The sequence below is a fragment of the Aquarana catesbeiana genome, linkage group LG04, assembly GCF_042186555.1.
Source record: "Aquarana catesbeiana isolate 2022-GZ linkage group LG04, ASM4218655v1, whole genome shotgun sequence".
Taxonomy (NCBI): domain Eukaryota; kingdom Metazoa; phylum Chordata; class Amphibia; order Anura; family Ranidae; genus Aquarana; species Aquarana catesbeiana.
Genome location: NC_133327.1, coordinates 248,792,638 through 248,815,448, shown reverse-complemented (window position 1 = coordinate 248,815,448; position 22,811 = coordinate 248,792,638). Strand labels below are relative to the sequence as shown.

At 42.2% G+C, this 22,811-nt stretch overlaps 1 protein-coding gene across 3 annotated transcripts in view; it reads right to left on the bottom strand.

Annotated features, from left to right (window-relative positions):
• The window catches only part of LOC141139850 (probable cation-transporting ATPase 13A5), a 356,120-nt gene that overhangs the window by 131,024 nt on the left and 202,285 nt on the right, over positions 1–22,811 (bottom strand). For all 3 annotated transcript variants that reach the window (XM_073626380.1, XM_073626382.1, XM_073626381.1), the window contains exon 20: positions 17,187–17,324. In XM_073626380.1, the coding sequence (XP_073482481.1) occupies positions 17,187–17,324 (138 nt within the window). The remainder of the gene's footprint in view (positions 1–17,186; positions 17,325–22,811) is intronic.

Genomic DNA, 22,811 nt, shown 5'->3' with positions numbered 1-22,811 from the left:
TCTGTGCAATGTTGCGCTTTAGTATTCATACTTTTTGATAGACCAGGTGAGCATATGTTATTTGTAATCTATATTGTAATTTATATTGTCTCTACATAAATGCAATACAATCTAACAATCTCCTGTCTTCTGAATTGATCATAGGATATGTATTTACAGTATATACTAATGATATGTTTTATACTTTATGTAACCTAAATGAAATGGGTAATGCATGCAGTTCCCTAATGCAGCATTAGGCGAAACATATTGGCTGCTCCTGCATATCCACGTATTTGATTTCATCTATCTAGTTGTAATTCATAGTTACAATATATATCTTGTCTGTGTTGTTTTTATCTGATATATTTCAATAAACTTATACATTTTTCATACTAATTGTTGTTGCTGGTCCTTATAAACAGACACATTACCTCCCTCCAAAATCCCACAACTCCTTAAGAGAGCAGTGTCTCTTTCTTTACATTTTTATTTTTAAGTTATCATCACCTGTTATTGTTGAATATTATTTCGCTTTGCACTTTAGCACCCAGCAAGATTGCACTGATACGCATTATGTGTTCTAACTTTGCACTCGCACTTTATTTTAGTAATAGTAATTTTATTAATTTTAGTAGGTTCACAGCACAACATCACCATTTTCCTAATTTTTTTTCACTTTATCTGTTAAGGTTCAGTTTACCAGGTGTTTGCTGCAGTGTACCCTTAATCTTTATCTGACAGCGTGGGAGTAATACATTTACTATACTTTTTTTACATCCTTTCTCCACTCCAGCTGCAGTCATGGATATCTTTACATTTATATTACAAAGAGAGGTTAATTTAGATGTAGTATTTAATAGTGAAGACACCAAACCAAATACCAATCTAGAAAGTTTAATGAAGAAGCTTGGCCATAATATGGAGAAGAAAGTTAGCCTCTGGTGGGACGTCACTACATATGATAGGTATATTTAAGAGGAGTTCCACCCGAGGTCCAGTCAAAAAAAAATTAAAATTAAAAGTCAGCAGCTACAAATACTGCAGCTGCTGACTTTTAATTGGACACTTACCTGTCCCAGGGTTCAGCAATGCGGGGGATTGAAGCCCCGCTCGTCTCCCCCTTCGTTCAGCGGCACCGGCATTGCAACTGTGGGCGCCGGGCTGTGGCTTCACAGCCTGGCACCCACTGCGTATGCGCGAGCGGCCCCGCGCACCGTGATTGGCCGCTCAGTCACCTGGGACCTGTAATGGGTCCCAGATGATTGACAGGAGGGAGGGAGCAGAGCTGAGCCCTTCCTGTGCCGAGGGGGAAGTGATGTCACCAGCCCAGGCACTGGAAGAGGCAGACTACGAGGGACCCCCTAGCAACAGGCATTTAGAGGTAAGTAAAAAAAAAGATATATCCAAATGTTTTTTTTGTATTTTTTTTTAGGATTTTTCATGTAGTTTATTTTTTTTGGGTGGAACCCCACTTTAAGGTTAACATAGTCCCCAGGCTCCTCAGATGGGAAGTACCATTAAATAATGGTCTTATAGCTCAAGAATCTATAGATGAATGGTTCAGGTTCTTTAATGAAAAGGGGATTGAGCTAATCAAACTCCTTCTAAAGAGGAAACAAAAGAAAATTAGGAAGATTGACTAGACAATAGCTGAACTTAAAGAACAATTAGAGATACACAAGGAGATGGCAGAATATGTCAAATTGACTACACAATTGAATAAGGATTTGACAAAGAAAGATAGACGTTCAACAGAAGAAAAGCAAAAAATATTCTAGAGACATTAATGATTTTAAAAACGATCAAGTTTTTAGGTGGCAAAGCCATATAGGTCAGAATGACCCTATCTCTGCATATTCCACACCAGAGAAGGTTGTGAGGATTAAATCATACCATACGGATGTAACACCAATAGATAATGTTCCCAAATCACCCCATAGGGAACAAACAGGTTATAGACCTAGGAATGAGTCCCAGAGATATCAGAGATATGATGAGAGACAGAGAAGACAAAGTAATAACACACCATATAATGCATGGAAACGAACCCCCATATTGGGAATGCACCCCCCAACAAGGGTGGAAGAAGTGACAGCACTGGAAAAATAATAACAAAAAAAATACAATAATGACAGGCCTAGACCCAATAATGGACCAAGAGACACCAGAGGCCCACCCCATGAACCCCACAGAAAATATGATAGAAGCCCAGCTCATAACAGACTGGGGCTAGAGATACAAGAGGAGGACAGTATGATGCTCAGAAACAACATGAGATAAGCTCTGGACCTACCCAGTATTATGGATACAGAGAAGGAAGAGGTCCCCTACCTGAGCCATACAGACAAAGAGAGAGGAGTCCTATTGCTACATACAATTACTACGCTCCCCTCAGAGACTACCAAGAAGAAGACAGGTAAGAGAGACATCAATATGGGAGCCATACAGAATCAGGACATAACAGATCTTTTTTAGAGAGAGGAACAGAACATTATCCCCCGAGAAGAAAGGAAGAATCCAGGGAAAGGAGAAGAAGCCCAGTAAGAAAAGAGGATGCAGAGCAGGGAAGAGAAAACAAATGCAAAAGAGAATAGTAGGAGAAGGGGTTTTTAACCTTACCAATGTACCACTTACGAATTAAGGGTAATCAATAAGGGTTTGAAATATGCACCGGTCAAGAATTTTGACAAATTTCAAACATACATTGGAGTCCAAAAATACATGAGAAAACTGAATATAAAAAAGTATTTGTTGGGCAATCCAATTAATGTCAGATCGAAACAGCCTGAAGAAGGGATTTTACATAGTAATCTGAGAAATAGATTTATCTTTAATCCCAAAGTAAACGACAAACACATTGAAGTATCTAGGAATCTAGTAACGCAGGATATCAAGAGTTTGAAGATTAAGAAGAAAGAAGAACCAGGATCCATAAAGATTGAGATATAGAAATTGACTAAGAGAAAAAAACCTTGTGATTAGACCCTCAGATAAAGGAGGGGGTAAAATTGTTCAGTCAGTGGAACAATACCATAATGGCATGCTCAAACTACTAGAAGACAAAGAAACATACTGTCTCTTACCAAGCAATCCCATTTTTAAATGGAAAAAAGAATTGATACAAGTGGTCCATTTAGGACTCAAGAAAAATATACTTAACAAAAAGGAAGCAAGATACTTGATACCAGAGGCATGTCGGACCCCAATTATTTACGCACTGCCAAAGATCCATAAAGACAAGATGAACCCCCATTCAGACCCATTGTAAATGGTATGGAATCAATAACAGCAAGAATCGGCCAATACATTGTTAAATATCTCCAACCAGCAGTTCAGAAAACAAAAACAAAAACGTATTTTAAGGACACTAAACTAAACAGTTATTAGAAGAGAGAACAGATACAGGACTATTGCTGATGGCGACAGCAGACGTTTCATCAGTCTATACCATTATCCTTCATTACCAGGCATGTGAAGCAACCAAATGGGGGCTCAGGAAATTCACAAAACTCCCCTGTATGCAAAGAAAATTCCTTGCCAAAAGTCTCGATTTTTGTCCTAAACCCAGTTACTTTTGGTATCGTCATCAATATTATCAACAAAAAACCGGGTGGCCATGTGAGCCAGGTTTGCCCCTAGCATGGCAGGACTTTTCATGGCCCAATGGGAGGAAGAAACTATTTTCAATTACCCACCTGAAGAACTCATCCTTTGTAGATGATATATTGATGATCTGTTTGTTATATGGAAAGGGGACCGAGATCAGTTACAAAATTTCTTCAAACAGCTTAAAAATTATGACAGGAATATCAACCTGTCATGGCAAATTGAAGAGGATACTATATCTTTCCTCGACCTGGAAATATCTCGAGTTAATGATTAATACATCACCAAAACCCATTTCGCAAACAGTTATTTACCGATCAAAGGCTGCCATCATAAGAACTGGCTGTTCAATATTCCAAAAGGCCAGATTATGCGATTGAGACATAACTGTACCAATGTAGAAGTCTTTCTCACACAAGCTAACATGATTGGAAACAGATTCATACAGAAAGGATATGACAAGGAATTCATAGAAGAGAAAATTGTGGAAGTGACACATATGAACAGGGGAGATTTAATCAAAGATAAGATATCAAACCGTCAACAAGATCTTGTACCCTTAGTGTTTGATTATAATATTCAACACAAACAAAATTAAAAAAAACTAATACAATGCCACTGGCACATTTTAAAATCTGATAGACATGTCCAAGATGTGTTACCTAAGAGACACAGGTTTATCTATAGGAGAGCTCCTACCATCCATGACCAGCTAGTAAAAAGTGTTGTAGATCCCCAAAGAAGGGTTTTACATTTTTTACTGGTAAAGGTTTTTATCCATGTAAAAGATGTTTTGCCTGTACCAGGACGAAACGCCCCAATGAGAAGAAGCTACAGGTTAAAACTACCAGTAATGGCACTACCTATGACATACAGGAATTCATAGGGTGTAACACTGAAGGGGCAGTGTATGCCCTAGAGTGTAGCTGTGGGCTTCAGTATATCGGCCGCACCAAAAGACTCCTGAGGATTCGCCTTAGAGAACATGTGCAGGATATTATTATTATTATTATTTATTATTATTCAGGATTTATATAGCGCCAACAGTTTACGTAGTGCTTTAGAATATAAAAGGGAGACAATACAGTTATAATGCAATAAAATACAAGAGGATTAAGAGGGCCCTGCTCAGAAGAGCTTACAATCTAATAGGGTGGGGCAGGTGGTACAAAAGGTTGTAACTGTGGGGAATGAGCTGATGGAAGTGGTAGGAGATTAGTTGGAGACGTGATAGGCTTTCCTGAAGAGATGAGTTTTCAGGGATCGCCTGAAGGTAGCAAAAGTAGGGAATAGCCGGATAGATGGAGGTAGAGAGTTCCAGAGGATGGGAGAGGCTCTGGAGAAATCCTGGAGACGAGCATGGGAGGAGGAGATGAGAGAGCTTGAAAGCAGGAGGTCTTGAGAGGAGCGGGGAGGTCGATTTGGGTGATATTTGGATATATTAAAAGGTTATGATAAACATAGTGTTTCTAAACACTTCGCCAAATATCACAACAAAAACCCCACACACTTGAAGTTTTGGGGAATTGTACCCTATAAACGACAATGGCGGGGGGGCTACAAGGTGAGAACTCTTAGCCAACTCAAATCGAAATGGATATTTTTAATGGATACCTTTTCACCCAATGGATTCAATATGGAGTTCGATTGAAATTGTTTTATTAATGATTTTTATTTTTTATTTTTTATATATTTTAAGAATTTTTAAATATTCTCCAAGCATTTCTGCATTTTCTACAAACATTATGCTGCTTCATTATTTAAGTCTGACCACCTTTACATATGACACCAATATCCCTTATTTATCCTTGTGGTAACTTTTCATATGTATTCTCTTGTTGTTATAGTCAGTGTCACATGACATGGGCTGTTTACCCCTGTTACTGCTCCCATTTATGACTATTGTTATATATATATATAATTTCTATACTTTTATATATATTGTCCTTTACGCCATTTCCGGTACTCCTGAGGCTCCTTCATTTTTTGTTTGTTTTTGTTTTTGCCATGTAATTTTATACACCTTTCACGAGTTGTTAAGTGTTTCACCTTGCATTAATTTTTGTGAAGTATGCTGGTCCCCTTTATATATATATATATATATATATATATATATATATATATATATATATTATATTATATATACACAGTGGGGACGGAAATTTAAATTAAATTAAATTTTTCACTCTTTGTTATATTGCAGCCATTTGCTAAAATCATTTAAGTTCATTTTTTTCCTCATTAATGTACACACAGAACCCCATATTGACAGAAAAACACAGAATTGTTGACATTTTTGCAGATTTATTAAAAAAGAAAAACTGAAATATCACATGGTCCTAAGTATTCAGACCCTTTGCTCAGTATTTAGTAGAAGCACCCTTTTGATCTAATACAGCCATGAGTCTTTTTAGGAAAGATGCAACAAGTTTTTCACACCTGGATTTGGTGATCCTCTGCCATTCCTCCTTGAAGATCCTCTCCAGTTCTGTCAGGTTGGATGGTAAACATTGGTGGACAGCCATTTTTAGGTCTCTCCAGAGATGCTCAATTGGGTTTAAGTCAGGACTCTGGCTGGGCCATTCAAGAACAGTCACAGAGTTGTTGTGAAGCCACTCCTTCGTTATTTTAGCTGTGTGCTTAGGGTCATTGTCTTGTTGGAAGGTAAACCTTCGGCCCAGTCTGAGGTCCTGAGCACTCTGGAGAAGGTTTTCGTCCAGGATATCCCTGTACTTGGCCGCATTCATTTTTCCCTTGATTGCAACCAGTCGTCCTGTCACTGCAGCTGAAATACACCCCCACAGCATGATGCTGCCACCACCATGCTTCACTGTTGGGACTGTATTGGACAGGTGATGAGCAGTGCCTGGTTTTCTCCACACATACCGCTTAGAATTAAGGCCAAAAAGTTCTATCTTGGTCTCATCAGACCAGAGAATCTTATTTCTCACCATCTTGGAGTCCTTCAGGTGTTTTTTAGCAAACTCCATGCGGGCTTTCATGTGTCTTGCACTGAGGAGAGGCTTCCGTCGGCCACTCTGCCATTAAGCCCCGACTAGTGGAGGGCTGCAGTGATGGTTGACTTTCTACAACTCTTTCCCATTTCCCGACTGCATCTCTAGAGCTCAGCCACAGTGATCTTTGGGTTCTTCTTTACCTCTCTCAACAAGGCTCTTCTCCCCCGATAGCTCAGTATGGCCAGATGGCCAGCTCTAGGAAGGGTTCTGGTCATCCCAAACGTCTTCCATTTAAGGATTATGGAGGCCACTGTGCTCTTAGGAATGTTAAGTGCAGCAGAATTTTTTGTAACCTTGGCCAGATCTGTGCCTTGCCACAATTCTGTCTCTGAGCTCTTCAGGCAGTTCCTTTGACCTCATGATTCTCATGTGCTCTGACATGCACTGTGAGCTGTAAGGTCTTATATAGACAGGTGTGTGGCTTTCCTAATCAAGTCCAATCAGTATAATCAAACACAGCTGGACTCAAATGAAGGCGTAGAACCATCTCAAGGATGATCAGAAGACATTGACAGCACCTGAGTTAAATATATGAGTGTCACAGCAAAGGGTCTGAATACTTATTATGTGATATTTAAGTTTTTCTTTTTTAATAAATCTGCAAAAATGTCAACAATTCTGTGTTTTTCTGTCAATATGGGGTGCTGTGTGTACAATAATGAGGAAAAAAAATGAACTTAAATGATTTTAGAAAATAGCTGCAATATAACAAAGAGTGAAAAAGTTAAGGGGGTCTGAATACTTTCCGTCCCCACTGTATATATATATGTTGTTTTTAAAATGTACATATACAGATATAATTTTTATTTCACACACTTTCCCGGGGTGTCTAGTGCATTTTTTTCATGTCTCTATTTACAACGTTCTTAAGACTTCTTTATAATGGCCGCCATAATGTTGGTCCATGTGTAGACCAATGGAAAATGGCTGCCATAGTGGTGATCTATGTGAGTCCAACGGAAAATGGCCGTCGTAATGTTTACCTATGGGACACTAAGACAAAATGGCCGACGTAATGTATTTCAATGGCGGACCATAGGAAAATGCCCATTGTCAATTAATTTCAACATACTATTTAAAGACACCAAATACAACCTATTGTTATCCCCTGATGAAGTCATATGATGAAGTGATATGACGATATACGTCGGGATTGGAGCAATAGGTGAAGCCAGGAAGTGACGGAAACATACGAGCTTGGCGCTTGCGGAGCACTATCTGTATTTTTTAACCAAAAGTGAGTGTATCTACGTTTTTACTCTGATAAATTGGCTTGTTTTAAATGGGATTATGCTATTGGGATTTCTGTTTCATTTTTACACCCCCCCACACTGAGCCTGTTAACAAAGAAGGACATACTACGATCCATCTCTGGAACCATCAAAGAGGGACCCTCTGTGGATTGCTGCATTTGATTTATTCATGCTGTAACCCAGTGGCGTCACTAGGGGGTGGCTTCTGGGGCTATAGCCCCGAATCTTGGGCCCATAGCCCCGAGTCTCTGCAGGGGTCCCCAACCCCCAGACCGCAGCCAAGCCACATGAGAGCCAGCGGGCAGCATGGGAGAGCCGGAGAGCGTGCAGGCCGCATGACAGGGCCGGCAGGCAGAACCGGGGAACCAGCCGGCAGGCAACACGGGAGAACTGGAGAGCAGACGGGCATGGCGAGAAAGCAGAGAGATGACATCATCTCTCAGTGCCTACCCCCTCTCTGGGGACCCTGATGTAAGTAGGGAGGCTCTCTGGGACCCTGATGTAAGTAGGGAGGCTCTCTGGGACCCTGATGTAAGTAGGGAGGCTCTCTGGGGACCCAGATGTAAGGGGGGCTCTTTGGGGACCCTGATGTAAGAGAAGGCTCTCTGGGGACCCAGATGTAAGGGGGGGTTCTCTGGGGACCCTGATGTAACGGGCAGGCTCTCTGGGGACCCTGATGTAAGGGGGAGACTCTCTGGGGAACCTGATGTAAGGGGGAGACTCTCTGGGGAACCTGATGTAAGGGGGAGGCTCTCTGGGGACCGTGATGTAAGGGGGAGGCTCTCTGGGGACCGTGATGTAAGGGGGGCTCTCTGGGGACACTGATGTAATGATAATATATAACATATATACTATATTATGTAATATACACACATACACACACACATATACAAACACACACACACACATATTATATACATGCGTATGCCCGCCAAGCGTATGACTTTCTTTACTTCACTGTTATGAGCTCTAGCCCCAGATCTTTTGTAGACCTAGCAACGCCCCTGCTGTAACCTTACAGCAGTAAGGTGAGGGGCTTGTACACATTTAGGTGTCACTATAATGGATTGGCCTGGCATCGGCCGTTGCTTTCAGGGTGGAGGGATTTACCACTCATCTTAACTGCATTTGGTTGTCACGGTATTATCTGGAATTGGCTTACATGTCATAGATACTCTGATACAGAGTTTACATTTGAACTTTTCACTTACATTTGGACTTTTTACTTACACTTATTATAGTTACTGATTTTAAGATTGCACAGCAGTTTATTTCACTATTTATCAATATGTGATTATTTTTAAGTTATCATCACCTGTTATTGTTGAATATTGTTTCACTTTGCACTTTAACACTCAGCAAGATTGCACTGATACGCATTGTGTGTTCTAACTGGAGCTAGAATTATTACTCTCACTGTACATGTGTGGTGCGATCACCGTTTACATATGTGTGCGTGACTTACAATGCATTCCCGTTTACATGTAAGCATCGGGGGAGCTTTACATTTTTTTTCATTATTATTTTTATTCTTTATTTTTTTCAAAACTTTTTTTTTTACATGGTCTCTAAGTTTTCTTTAATTAGCTTTATGGCTTTCGCAAGGGATGAACAATCGACCAACCAATACTCCCTGCAATCGACCGACCGATCCTTCCTGCAATCAAATGACCAATCCTTCCTGTGATCGACAGACCAATCCTTCCTTTAACCAATCCTTCTGTCAGGGAACAAGCCAGAGAAGACTTGCCCAAAGACCTGGCATGTTAGCAAACTCCCAATAAGGAAGTTTTTTGAATGCACGCGCCATGCACACTGGCACATGCCATCTGTACTAGATTCTGGCACCCTCTGGCCTTTAAAAGAATGCTTGATGCACACAGACACCAATGACTGGTCTTCAGCTCCCTGCTTCCTGTTACCCTGAGTGCATAGGCGTGCGCACAGGGTTTGCCAGGTGTGCCAGAGCACACCCTAATCTCCTTGTGTGGTGCATATTCCCCCCTGTTTAGACCACTGATATTTCATCAAATAAAAAAAATGTAAAAAATAAAATCTTTAAAAAAAAATTACTGACACTGTCCACTGCCCTACTGACACCAATCTCTGTCCTTATGACACCGTCCACTGCTCTACTGGCACCATCAGTACATATACACATGCACACACACGCATATGTGTTTGAGCTTTGGGTTGCACACACTAATGCGATAGACTGCGCACACCTATGCCTGAGTGCTATTGCTTTTGAATACCCATTACCCAGTTTGCTTTTGTATACCTCTTGTTTCTCTCCTGGTTTTGACCTCAGCTTGTTCACAGATCTGCTTCTGTCTCCTGTCCTGTGTATAACCTGACCAAGTCTCTGATCTTTTGCCAACTTACCTCCATCTCTCTGACTTTTGCTATGATCACTCACTATGCCTCTTGTCTTGTCATGTCTGCTGTGATCCACCTGAGGTGCCCTCCGGCTGTACCTACTTGCAATACAACCCGTTGTATGTACTTACCTGCTGCAATGTGCGTACTGCTGTGGTCCTGCTGGTCCAATCATTTAGTATGCACCTGCAGGGAGGCACCACACCTCCCATCTGAGGCAATCCCTGCTTCTTTAAGCTTAGTGTTCCTTGTTTCCACCATAAGGGAAACTGAGCACTCAGCTGTAAGGAGAGCCCTCTCAGCATTTCAGGTTTAGAAGAATTTCCTTACTTTGATCCTTCCTGCAATCGATCCACCAATCCTTCCTGCAAACGATTGACCATTCCTTCCTGCGATCAGCTGACTTATCCTTCCTGTGATCTGTCAATCAATCTTTCCTGCGATTGAACGACAGATCCTATCTGTGATCGATCAATCCTGCATTTGATCGATCATTTGATCCTTCTTTCGATCAACCTTTGCTTGAACTGATACTTTGATTCTTTTTTGATCGACCAATGCTTCCTTACTTTGATATTTTCTGTGATCAACTGATCCTTCCTGCGATTGATTCTTCCTGTGACCGATCGAACAATGCTTTCTATGATTGATTAATCCTTCCTTTGAGCGTCCGATACTTTGATCCATTTTTGATCGACCAATCCTTCCTGCGATTGATCAACCAATTCTTCCTTAAATTGATCCTTCCTGCAATTGACCGACTGGCCCTTCCTTTGACCAATCCTTCATTGTTTCGATCGATCCTTCCTCCCTATCTTTCTTCATTATTTTTTTGCCAGTAATTTTTTGCAATGTTATTTATCCTTTTCCATATAGTATAATACCTGATTCTACCTCAGGGTGACAAGGTGGCAATCACTTCCCAGCAGCAGATACAGGGGTAGAAGGGAGAGGAGGTATTCATCGTCCCTCCGCAACAGTTGGCCAGGGTGGAGGAAGCGGTCTTTCCTCCCCAGCAAAGATCCGTGCACCTGGGAGACAGTACCAGAGACTAGGGATGAGCTTCGAGTTCGAGTCGAACTCATGTTCGACTCGAACATTGGCTGTTCGCAAGTTCGCCGAACAGCGAACAATTTGGGGTGTTCGCGGCAAATTCAAATGCCGCGGAACACCCTTTAAAAGTCTATGGGAGGAATCAAAAGTGCTAATTTTAAAGGCTTATATGCAAGTTATTGTCATAAAAAGTGTTTGGGGACCCGGGTCCTGCCCCAGGGGACATGGATCAATGCAAAAAAAAAAGTTTTAAAAACGGCTGTTTTTTCAGGAGCAGTGATTTTAATAATGCTTAAAGTCAAACAATAAAAGTGTAATATTCCTTTAAATTTCGTAGCTGGGGGTGTCTATAGTATGCCTGTAAAAGGGCACATGTTTCCTGTGTTTAGAACAATCTGACAGCAAAATGACATTTCCAAGGAAAAAACACATTCAAACCTACTCGCGGCTATTGCATTGCTGACAATACACATAGAAGTTCATTGATAAAAACGGCATGGGAATTCCCCACAGGGGAACCCCGAACCAAAATTAAAAAAAAAAAATGACGTGGGGGGTCCCCCTAAATTCCATACCAGGCCCTTCAGGTCTGGTATGGATATGAAGGGGAACCCCGGCCAAAATTTTAAAAAAAAATGACGTGGGGTTCCCCCTAAATTCTTCTTCTTCTGGTTCTTCTGGTTCTTCCTCCGGCGTTCTCGTCCAGCATCTCCTCCGCGGCATCTTCTATCTTCTTCTCCTCGGGCCGCTCTGCACCCATGGCATGGGGGGAGGCTCCCGCTCTTCTCTTCGTTTTCTTCCTTCTTCTCTTCTTCTCTTCTTCATTTTCTTCTCCGGGCCGCTCCGCATCCATGCTGGCATGGAGGGAGGCTCCCGCTGTGTGACGGCGTCTCCTCGTCTGACGGTTCTTAAATAATGGGGGGCGGGGCCACCCGGAGACCCCGCCCCCTCTGATGCACAGGACATGACGGGACTTCCCTGTGGCATTCCCCGTGACGTCACAGGGAAGTCCAGTCAAGTCACCGTGCGTCAGAGGGGGCGGGGTCACCGGGTGGCCCTGCCCCCCGTTATTTAAGAACCGTCAGATGAGGAGACGCCGTCACACAGCGGGAGCCTCCCTCCATGCCAGCATGGATGCGGAGCGGCCCGGAGAAGAAAATGAAGAAGAGAAGAAGGAAGAAGAGAAGAAAACGAAGAGAAGAGTGGGAGCCTCCCCCCATGCCATGGGTGCGGAGCGGCCCGAGGAGAAGAAGATAGAAGATGCCGCGGAGGAGATGCTGGACGAGAAGGCCGGAGAAAGAACCAGAAGAGCCAGAAGAACCAGAAGAAGAAGATGAAGGAAGATAGAAGAAAGAAGAAGCATTTAAATAAAGGAATTGTCAAAAACTGTCTCTTGTCATTTTTAACATTTTTGACAGTTTTTTAGTGAAATGGTAGGGGTAAGTACCCCCTTACCATTTCACAAAGGGGGGGGCCGGGATCTGGGGGTCCCCTTGTTAAAGGGGGCTTCCAGATTCCGATAAGCCCCCCGCCCGCAGACCCCCACAACCACCGGCCAGGGTTGTGGGGATGAGGCCCTTGTCCTCATCAACATGGGGACAAGGTGTTTTGGGGGGCTACCCCAAAGCACCCTCCCAATGTTGAGGGCATGTGGCCTGGTACGGTTCAGGAGGGGGGGTGCACTCTCGTCCCCCCTCTTCCTGCGGCCTGCCAGGTTGCGTGCTCGGATAAGGGTCTGGTATGGATTTTTGGGGGGACCCCACGCCGTTTTGTTTTTTGGCGCGGGGTCCCCCTTAATATCCATACCAGACCTGAAGGGCCTCGAAATGTCATTTTGCTGTCAGACTGTTCTAAACACGGGAAACATGCGCCCCTTTACAGGCATACTATAGACACCCCCCAGCTACAAAATTTAAAGGGATATTACACTTTTATTGTTTGACTTTAAGCATGATTAAAATCACTGCTCCTGAAAATTTTTAAAACTTTTTTTTGCATTGATCCATGTCCCCTGGGGCAGGACTCAGGTCCCCAAACACTTTTTATGACAATAACTTGCATATAAGCCTTTAAAATTAGCATTTTTGATTATTCATGTTCGTGTCCCATAGACTTTAATGGTGTTCGCGCGTTCAAACAAACTTTTTTCCTGTTCGCATGTTCTGGTGCGAACCGAACAGGGGGGTGTTCGGCTCATCCCTACCAGAGACATGTCGTCCCAGCAGCCAGATGAGGGAATGGAAAAAGAAGCAGCCAGTTCACCTCCCCAATGGCAGCTACACAGTTTGGGAGCAGAGGAATCCAGCCTCCTGCCCCAACTGTTAGCCAGAGCGGAGGATGTGGAGTCTCCAGCAAAAGTGCTGGCAACAGGGCAGAGTGCTATCAAACGCTGCCAAGCACCAGCAACAACTGTGGAGATCCAGGGAGCCAGGGCAGTCGGCCCCTCTCTCCAGCGACAAGCTGATGTAGTGAAGCTGCTACTCCCAGCTGAATCACTGGCAACAGGGCAGAGCGCCGCTGGCCTCTGCCTAGCACCTACAATGTCTATAAAGCTTCAGGAAGCTGGGGTGATCGGCCCCTCTGTCCAGCAGCAGACTGAGCCCCGGAATGTTAAAAACCACACAGCTGAAGTGCTGGCAGTCGGACAGAGAGTAAATGACCTCTGCCCCACACCTACTGGTGTCAACTATTCCTTGCAGCCAAGATTGGAGATCATGCGGACTGACTATTTGAGTTCATTTGCCCGGCTAATGCATGTCCAGACCAGGTGGAGGTCTGGGACCTTGTTAGTCAATCTTTGATGGGGGAGAAATGTGACAGACCTAGCCGGGACAGAGGCTTTTGGAGGGGGCTGAATGCTAACCTCTTGCCTACCGATCATGAGCCCTGGCATTTGGGGGAACGGTGCTCTTTGTGAGCTGTATGCCTGGGGACCCTTGAAGTGGTGTTACTTTGGATTCAGGTCCATATCCCCCCAAGACACACAGACTCTGGGAAACCTGTATATGCCATATTAGAAATAGTGACTGATTCATACTGTTGGGACACATACTGTTAGATGCTAATGTCATCAACTCCAGCCACCTGTCTGTTGTCTGCTATAATATAAATAAGTCTAGTCTGGCTTGCCACAACTTCTAAGAGTCTTTCACCCATTGTTGTTTGTGCTAATTAACCCTGCAATTGTATGAAGGAGTTCTGTGTTGATATTTATGAAAATGTGTATTGTATAGTCGGTGAACTAGGAGACGTGAAGTCTACCCTGAGGGGTCATATCTCTGAGTCACCTAGTCTGGGTAAATGATTTAGTAAACTAGTTCATGTTAATTAGGTTTCTGGTTACAGATGTATTACTAGAGTAATATGAGCAAGAGGGAGGAACTTCCTCTTTTACTGTATATAATACTTGTATTTTGGCTCTAATAAAAGTGTCCATGTTCAGCAACTAAACAAGTATCGTCTTGTTTTGTGCTTGTGAGCTGTTGGAATATCTGATATCTATATTTAGACTGGGAGGAAGTGGTATATGACGAAAGCACTCAAGTGGAGTGTGGGACGTTTCGTTACAAAGTCTATAATAAAGATAATATCCAAAAGTAAAATACCATATGTTGATACAGCTCAGGCCATATTTAGCATTCATGCTGTCCTAGAAAAACATGAATAATGCGTTCTTTTTCTTATCACCCATTCTAAAGATAAACTAGTATTCTGATTAGAAAGCAATAATGTAAAAGGTAAGGTACACAGACTAATCATAAGTATTGTTGCAGATAAAAAAATAAACTAACTTGATCTCCCCTTTAAACTAAATAAACTTAAGTATTTGAAATTGTTATGGCACCACCCTCCTTGTTAAGCAGCACACAGACTGAGGAGGCACAACCACCATTTGGAACCTATAATATTCTGAAAGCAGTGCACATGTGTTAAAAGTGAACATGTTGGCAAGGGGAGACTTTATCAGTGTGCTTCTGTTCCTTCACTGTCTAGTAAACAAGTTGGAGATATTTGTATGTCATTCTGTAGTTCTGTAGCAGCATTGGAGGTGCACTACTTTGACTACTAAAGTAAGGGGGGACTTCACCAATGACCATTAATGTATGGTGACACTTATCCACTTATCCACTTATGAAAAATGGGAAAGGGAATTTCACTGACAGCCAATATAAAGGGGCTTAACACTGACCTAGGGATAAGAAACAAATTGTCACCTTCAATTGACTTCAATACATTTTGCTTAGACCCCTTTCACACTGGGGCATTTTTCAGGTGCTTTTGGGCTAAAAATAGCTCCTGCAAAGCACCTGAAAAACACCTCACACTGGGACGCTCTGCTGGCAGGACGTTAAAAAAGTCCTGCAAGCAGCATCTTTGGAGCGGTGAAGGAGCAGTGTACACACCACTCCTTCACGGCTCCTGCCCATTGAAATGAACTCCACATAGGCAGAGACTCTCAGAGCTGTTCTGTGAATAGTTTAGCGCTCTGCTAATCTATTTATAGCAACCTCCCAGACACAAAATTCAGCCTGGTTTTATCTCAGTTGATGGAGAACTTGTCAGAAGTTATGCTGATAGAAAGCCACGGGACTTAGTGCTTTGAAGAGACATAAGAAAACACTGCCAATATATGTGCCCAGCTCAAATTTCATGAATCGGGTTTACTTCCACTTTAAAATGCCCCAAGTAAAAATGCTCATATCTCAGTGAAATACAATGGAGTTAACTGGACACAAACATTCCCCAAAAAACTGGTAAAAAAAAGCTTTGTGAAATCTCTCTACTAAGACCATCAGTGTAAAGGGGGGGACTTCTCCTTGGACCAGCAACATAAGGAGGTACTACAGCAACCACCAATGTAAGGGACACTGCTCCCCTGACCACCAGTGAAAGGATGCACTTCTTTACTAACCATCAACATAAAAGGCACTACATTGGCAATCAATTTAAGGGAGCACTTAACTGACCATCAACATAGGCAGGTACTACTCTGACCACCAATGTAATGGGCATTATACTGACCATAAATTTAAGAGGTCACTTCTGCATTGGCCTTTAATGTAGGGGCGCTGCACAGACCATCAGTGGTGATATACAGACCATGAAAACATATGCACTCACTGAGGAAGACAGAAGATAATTAATGAAAGCAAACTGCAAAGGTTATGGAGTACGGCACAACTCTTAGCCATAGATGATGTGGTTTTATTTCCTGCAACCAAGGTTTGCAGGATAGAAAATTGCTCATAACTAACTATGTTGATGGGAGAATCCCTCCCATGAAGCTATTGTGTTCTCCTGGTGGGGGCATTCCACCCAGCGAGCTTAATAAAAAAAAAAACCTAAGGAGCTCGCTGTACTACGTATGGGATGTTAGTACACCAATCTCCCCGCTGAGCTATTGTGTTCTGACAGGGGGACTGCCCCTCCCCCACCCCGCCAGAATACCAGTCAGCACTCACAGCCATTTTTCCAGCACACCCGTTTGACAGAAGCCAAACATTTGACCGACTTTTGTTGGATAGGCTGCTGTACACACGGGCCCAATGTCGTTTTTTTGTTGAACCAGCCGATACCGGACAATATTTGACCCGTGTGTACCAGGCTTTACACTTTTGTAAGATTAGTGAACAGTTATGTTGTCATGACAAACATCCTCAAGACACATTTTAATGTCAAAAAGACTACTGTCTGCCTGACTACTGACTGAGTGTAAAACAAAAACACTCCTACCATGGTTGGATTATTTCTGAACATCATATTGTTTGTGCTTGTCTATAGCTACTTCTGTCCCCATAACATGCTTTTAAAATAGACCAATAACAGCCACTCAACATCCTCATTGGCTTGAATACCACCTATTGATTGACTCATAAAGTAATCTCTAAATACTTACATCTGGCACCAAATTAGGAAAATGTTGCTTCATAATATCATATGTTTTTCCACTCATAGCATAATGATATTTCCCGGCACTAGAATGAAATCCCCAAATGTTCTCAGTGGTAGTGGTTACAAGGTGCTTTACAGGATTCTAAAACGAGAAAATATTCTCATTATGTTTGTAAATAGGTTTCTGCAGTCTCCCAACTCCAACCCCCAAGGCCTTCTAACACACCATGTTTCCAACATTTACTGATGGAGAACAATTAGTAAAAACTGTAAAAATGTGATTAGTTCGTTCACACGGCAAATATGTGCTTCTACAAACAGCCCTTAATATAAATGAATAGTGTCAATGAAAAGTTTTTATCATTTAGTTCAGTAAACTATAACAACCAATCAATCGCCACTAGGGATGAGCTTCGAGTTCGAGTCAAACTCATGTTCGACTCAAACATCGGCTGTTCGCCAGTTCGCCGAACAGCGAACAATTTGGGGTGTTCGCAGCAAATTCGAAAGCCACAGAACACCCTTTAAAAGTCTATGGGAGAAATCAAAGTGATAATTTTAAAGGCTTATATGCATGGTATTGTCATAAAAAGTGTTTGGGGACCTGGGTCCTGCCCCAGGGGACATGGATCAATGCAAAAAAAGTTTTAAAAACGGCCGTTTTTTCGGGAGCAGTGATTTTAATAATGCTTAAAGTCAAACAATAAAAGTGTAATATTCCTTTAAATTTCGTACCTGGGGGGTGTCTATAGTATGCCTGTAAAGGGGCGCATGTTTCCCGTGTTTAGAACAGTCTGACAGCAAAATGACATTTCAAAGGAAAAAAAGTCATTTAAAACTACTCGCGGCTATAATGAATTGCCGGTCTGACAATACACATAAAAGTTCATTGATAAAAACGGCATGGGAATTCCCCACAGGGGAACCCTGAACCAAAATTTAAAAAAAAATGACGTGGGGGTCCCCCTAAATTCCATACCAGGCCTTCAGGTTTGGTATGGATATTAAGGGGAACCCCGCGCCAAAATTTAAAAAAAATGACGTGGGGTACCCCCAAAAAATCCATACCAGACCCTTATCTGAGCACGCAACCTGGCAGGCCACAGGAAAAGAGGGGGGGCGAGAGCGTGCCCTCCCTCCTGATACGTACCAGGCCACATGCCCTCAACATTTGGAGGGTGCTTTGGGGGTAGCCCCCCAAAACACTTTGTCCCCATGTTGATGGGGACAAGGGCCTCATCCCCACAACCCTTGCCTGGTGGTTGTGAGGGTCTGCGGGCGGGGGGCTTATCAGAATCTGGAATCCCCCTTTAACAAGGGGTCCCCAGATCCCGGCCCTCCCCCCCTTTGTGAAATGTTAAGGGGGTACAAAAGTACCCCTACCATTTCACAAAAAAAATGTCAAAAATGTTATAAATGACAAGAGACAGTTTTTGACAATTCCTTTATTTAAATGCTTCTTCTTTCTTCTATCTTCTTTCTTCTATCTTCCTTCGGTTTCTTCCTCCATCTTCTTCTTCTTCTGGTTCTTGTTCTTCTGGTTCTTCTTGTTCTTCTGGTTCTTCATCCGGTCTTCTCATCCGGCATCTTCCTCAGCGGCGCCTTCTTCACTTCATCTTCTTTCCTCGGCCTGCTCCGCATCCACGATTGGATGGGAGGCTCCCGCTGTGTGGCGCTTCTCCTCTTCTGACGGTTCTTAAATAGCGGAGGGACTTCCCTGTGGCATTCCACATGACGTCAGAGGGGGGCGGGGTCACCCGCCCTCCGTTATTTAAGAACCGTCAGAAGAGGAGAAGCGTCACAATTGTGGATGCGGAGCGGCCCAAGGAAAGAAGATGAAGTGAAGAAGGCGCCGCTGAGGAAGATGCCAGACAAGAAGACTGGATGAAGAACCAGAAGAACAAGAAGAACCAGAAGAACAAGAACCAGAAGAACAAGAAGATGGAGGAAGAAACTGAAGGAGGATAGAAGATAGAAGAAAGAAGATAGAAGATAGAAGAAAGAAGAAGCATTTAAATAAAGGAATTGTCAAAAACTGTCTCTTGTCGTTTTTAACATTTTTGACATTTTGTTTGTGAAATGGTTTTGTTCCCCCTTACCATTTCATACAGGGGAGAGGGCTGGGATCTGGGGGTCCCCTTGTTAAAGGGGGCTTCCAGATTCCTATAAGCCCCCTGCCCGCAGACCCCCACAACCACCGGGCAAGGGTTGTGGGGATGAGGCCCTTGTCCCCATCAACATGGGGACAAGGTGTTTTGGGGGGCTACCCCCAAAGCACCCTCCCAATGTTGAGGGCATGTGGCCTGGTACGGTTCAGGAGGGGGGCGCTCTCTTGTCCCCCCCTCTTTTCCTGCGGCCTGCCAGGTTGCGTGCTTGGATAAGGGTCTGTTATGGATTTTTGGGGGTACCCCACGCCATTTTTAAAAAAAATTCGGCACGGGGTTCCCCTTAAAATCCATACCAAACCTGAAAGGTCTGGTATAGATTTTGAGGGGGACCCCACGCCAATTTTTTTTTTTAATTTTGGCCGGGGTTCCCCTTAATATCCATACCAGACCTGAAGGGCCTGGTATGAAACTTAGGGGGACCCCCCACGTCATTTTTTTTTAAATTTTGGTTCGGGGTTCCCCTGTGGGGAATTCCCATGCTGTTTTTATCAATGAACTTTTATGTGTATTGTCGGACCGGCAATTCATTATAGCCGCGAGTAGTTTTAAATAACTTTTTTTCCTTTGAAATGTCATTTTGCTGTCAGACTGTTCTAAACACGAGAAACATGCGCCCCTTTACAGGCATACTATAGACACCCCCAAGGTACGAAATTTAAAGGAATATTACACTTTTATTGTTTGACTTTAAGCATTATTAAAATCATTGCTCCCGAAAAAACTGCCGTTTTTAAAACTTTTTTTTTGCATTGATCCATGTCCCCTGGGGCAGGACCCAGGTCCCCAAACACTTTTTATGACAATAACTTGCATATAAGCCTTTAAAATTAGCACTTTTGATTATTCATGTTCGTGTCCCATAGACTTTAACGGTGTTCGCGTGTTCGAACGAATGTATTGCCTGTTCGCATGTTCTGGTGCGAAATGAACAAGGGGGTGTTCGGCTCATCCCTAATCACCACCTTGTCTTGGTGTAACTTTAGCATACTGAATTCTGATATGGTGTTATGGCTTATCTCACTTAGCAATTAGTACCTAAAGTGGCATTAGACACAAAACCAAAAATGTAATATATTGCAGCTTACTAATCCCTTGATGTGGTGGCTCTGTTAGTTTTCTTTTTTAGGCTTTTTCCCCTCTGTTTTCACTTGGTGATCCTGCTAGTAATACACTTCATGAAGAAGCAACAGAGATATCTTTAGACAGCAGCATTGTCAGTCTAGGGGGACTAGCAGATTTAGATACACTCTCAAATTGAAGCCAAACTCCATCTAACACTTTTAAAACAGATGCAGCAACAGTTTTTTTTTCCTTTTCCGATAATGTTTTTCCTTAAAGAAATAAAATTTGACCATTGTAAGCACCCTTGTCAGTGCTACATGGTTTGTCTCAACCCTATAGCTGCTACATCTGCAGGACATCTTGTTCTGTCCAAAAGCAATAGACTTACTGGCTGGATCACCAGGGTAAAATAAAGGAAATAAAGCCTAAAAAGAAAACTATTGCAGCCACCACATCTAAGAATTGGTAAGCTGCAATATAAGATATTTGCTTTTGGGTTAGAAAGTAAGCTGGTTCTAGAACTATTCCCAATTGAGAATCGCTAGGAACAGTCGGTATACATTTTTTAAAATATCTTTAACCTTCTTTCTTACTTTTTTCTCTCTATTCTTATCTTTATATGATATCTATTTTGGTTACCTAAGGTCTCTGTTGGATCCAATATGATATTTCTTTATAATAACTAGATGATAAATGCATCCTCTTTGTTTGCTAAGAGATACTTAGAGATATTTTAAATTAATATATTTAACATATATAACCTAATTAATCCAATATACACATATCTATTAGATCAATGCTGTGTTATCTGTTCTTATACATATAAAGGTTACTTTTTAATTGCGGATCCGACACGCATCTATGCTTTTCTGCATTATTAATATATTTGTAATAGTAACAATATGTACTATCCTTACTATACTTTTTTTAACAAAATTAATTTATAAATCATTTCTTTGAAAACTCTGAAATAAAAACCATTTAAAAGGAAAGTAAGCTGGGCAGCACAGTGGCTAAGTGGTTAGCACTAGCAGCGCTAGGGTTGCTGGTTTGAATTCCAACCATGACACTCTGTTTGGAGTTTGCATGTTCTCCCTGTGCCTACGTGGGTTTCCTCCCATATTCCAAAGTCATTCTAGTAGGGTTATTGCCTCCTGTGTAAATTGGCCCTAGTCCTAGTGTATGAATGTGAGTTAGGGACCTTAGATTGTAAGGCCCTTGAGGGCAGGGACTGATGTGAATGTACAATATTTATGTAAAGCTCTGTGTAAATTGACAGTGCTATATAAGTACCTATGATAAATAAAACAAGCATTTTTCTTGAATAAGGTGAAAAGTGTCTTATAACTCTGTGATGCATAGGGCTAACTTTTAGCAGGGCTTAATTTTTTTTATTTTTTTTTATGTTAGTATGCAAAGATATTTAAAGCCCATGTTTAATTACCTGCTGTCCCAGTTTAAATCTTATGTTCTCTGCAACCCCTGCCTCCCCCTTTCACCCCAGCAGCATTTCCGATGCTGTGTAGGGCAATACAGCTGCTGGATCAGTTATAGGCACTCCGCAAGAGTACCATCTATGCCCTCCCTTTCTGTTCCACCTCCTTCATTCATATAAGCTATACTATAGCTTAAATCAATAAAAAGTGATCTGTCAATATATGAGGTAGACCTTTAATTCATCTGCTCATTCTCCACTCATAGAGCACTTTTCATTGATGAAGACTATAGTATAGCTTCTATAAATGGAGGAGAAAGGGAAAGGGCGCCATTGTCCATAATCTTAACAAGTGCCTATGATAGGTCCAGCAGCTGTATTAACCTCCACAGCACGTGAAGATTCCTAGGACAGCTTCCATTTCACTAAACTAGGATTTAAATGACTATTCCACCAACTATTAAGATAATAGTTTTGGCAGCCTGCATTAATTACCATCCTCTTATGCCTATTGTAATATTTTACTGAAGTAGTTTGTCTTTACTTCCTCACCAAGCAAGGTCACAGATAAGATGCCACTCTTGTATCTTAGATCTCAAATTATTTAATGGTCCTACAATATCTAACATCAAATCGGGGGGAAGTGTGACCCCATCACTTGACTTTCTGATTGCCAAGGCAGGGGGTAAGCTGTGAGAATAGTGCTGATATCTTTTCACTGCAGTTCCAAAGAAAAATAGAAAAGTATTATACTATTTAAACTACTAACAGTCACATAAAACTAAACTATTGGGTAGATGCATACCTTTATACCAGATTCTTCATTAGTTTAAAAGATCTTAAAAACTGGTGATGAGAAAATGTTTCCAGTTCTATGCAAACAACCTTAGGTGCAAGAATTAAAATGAATGCACTTGTTCTGTCCGGTAGCTGGCATAGTTGAAGTACATACTGGAGAAAACTT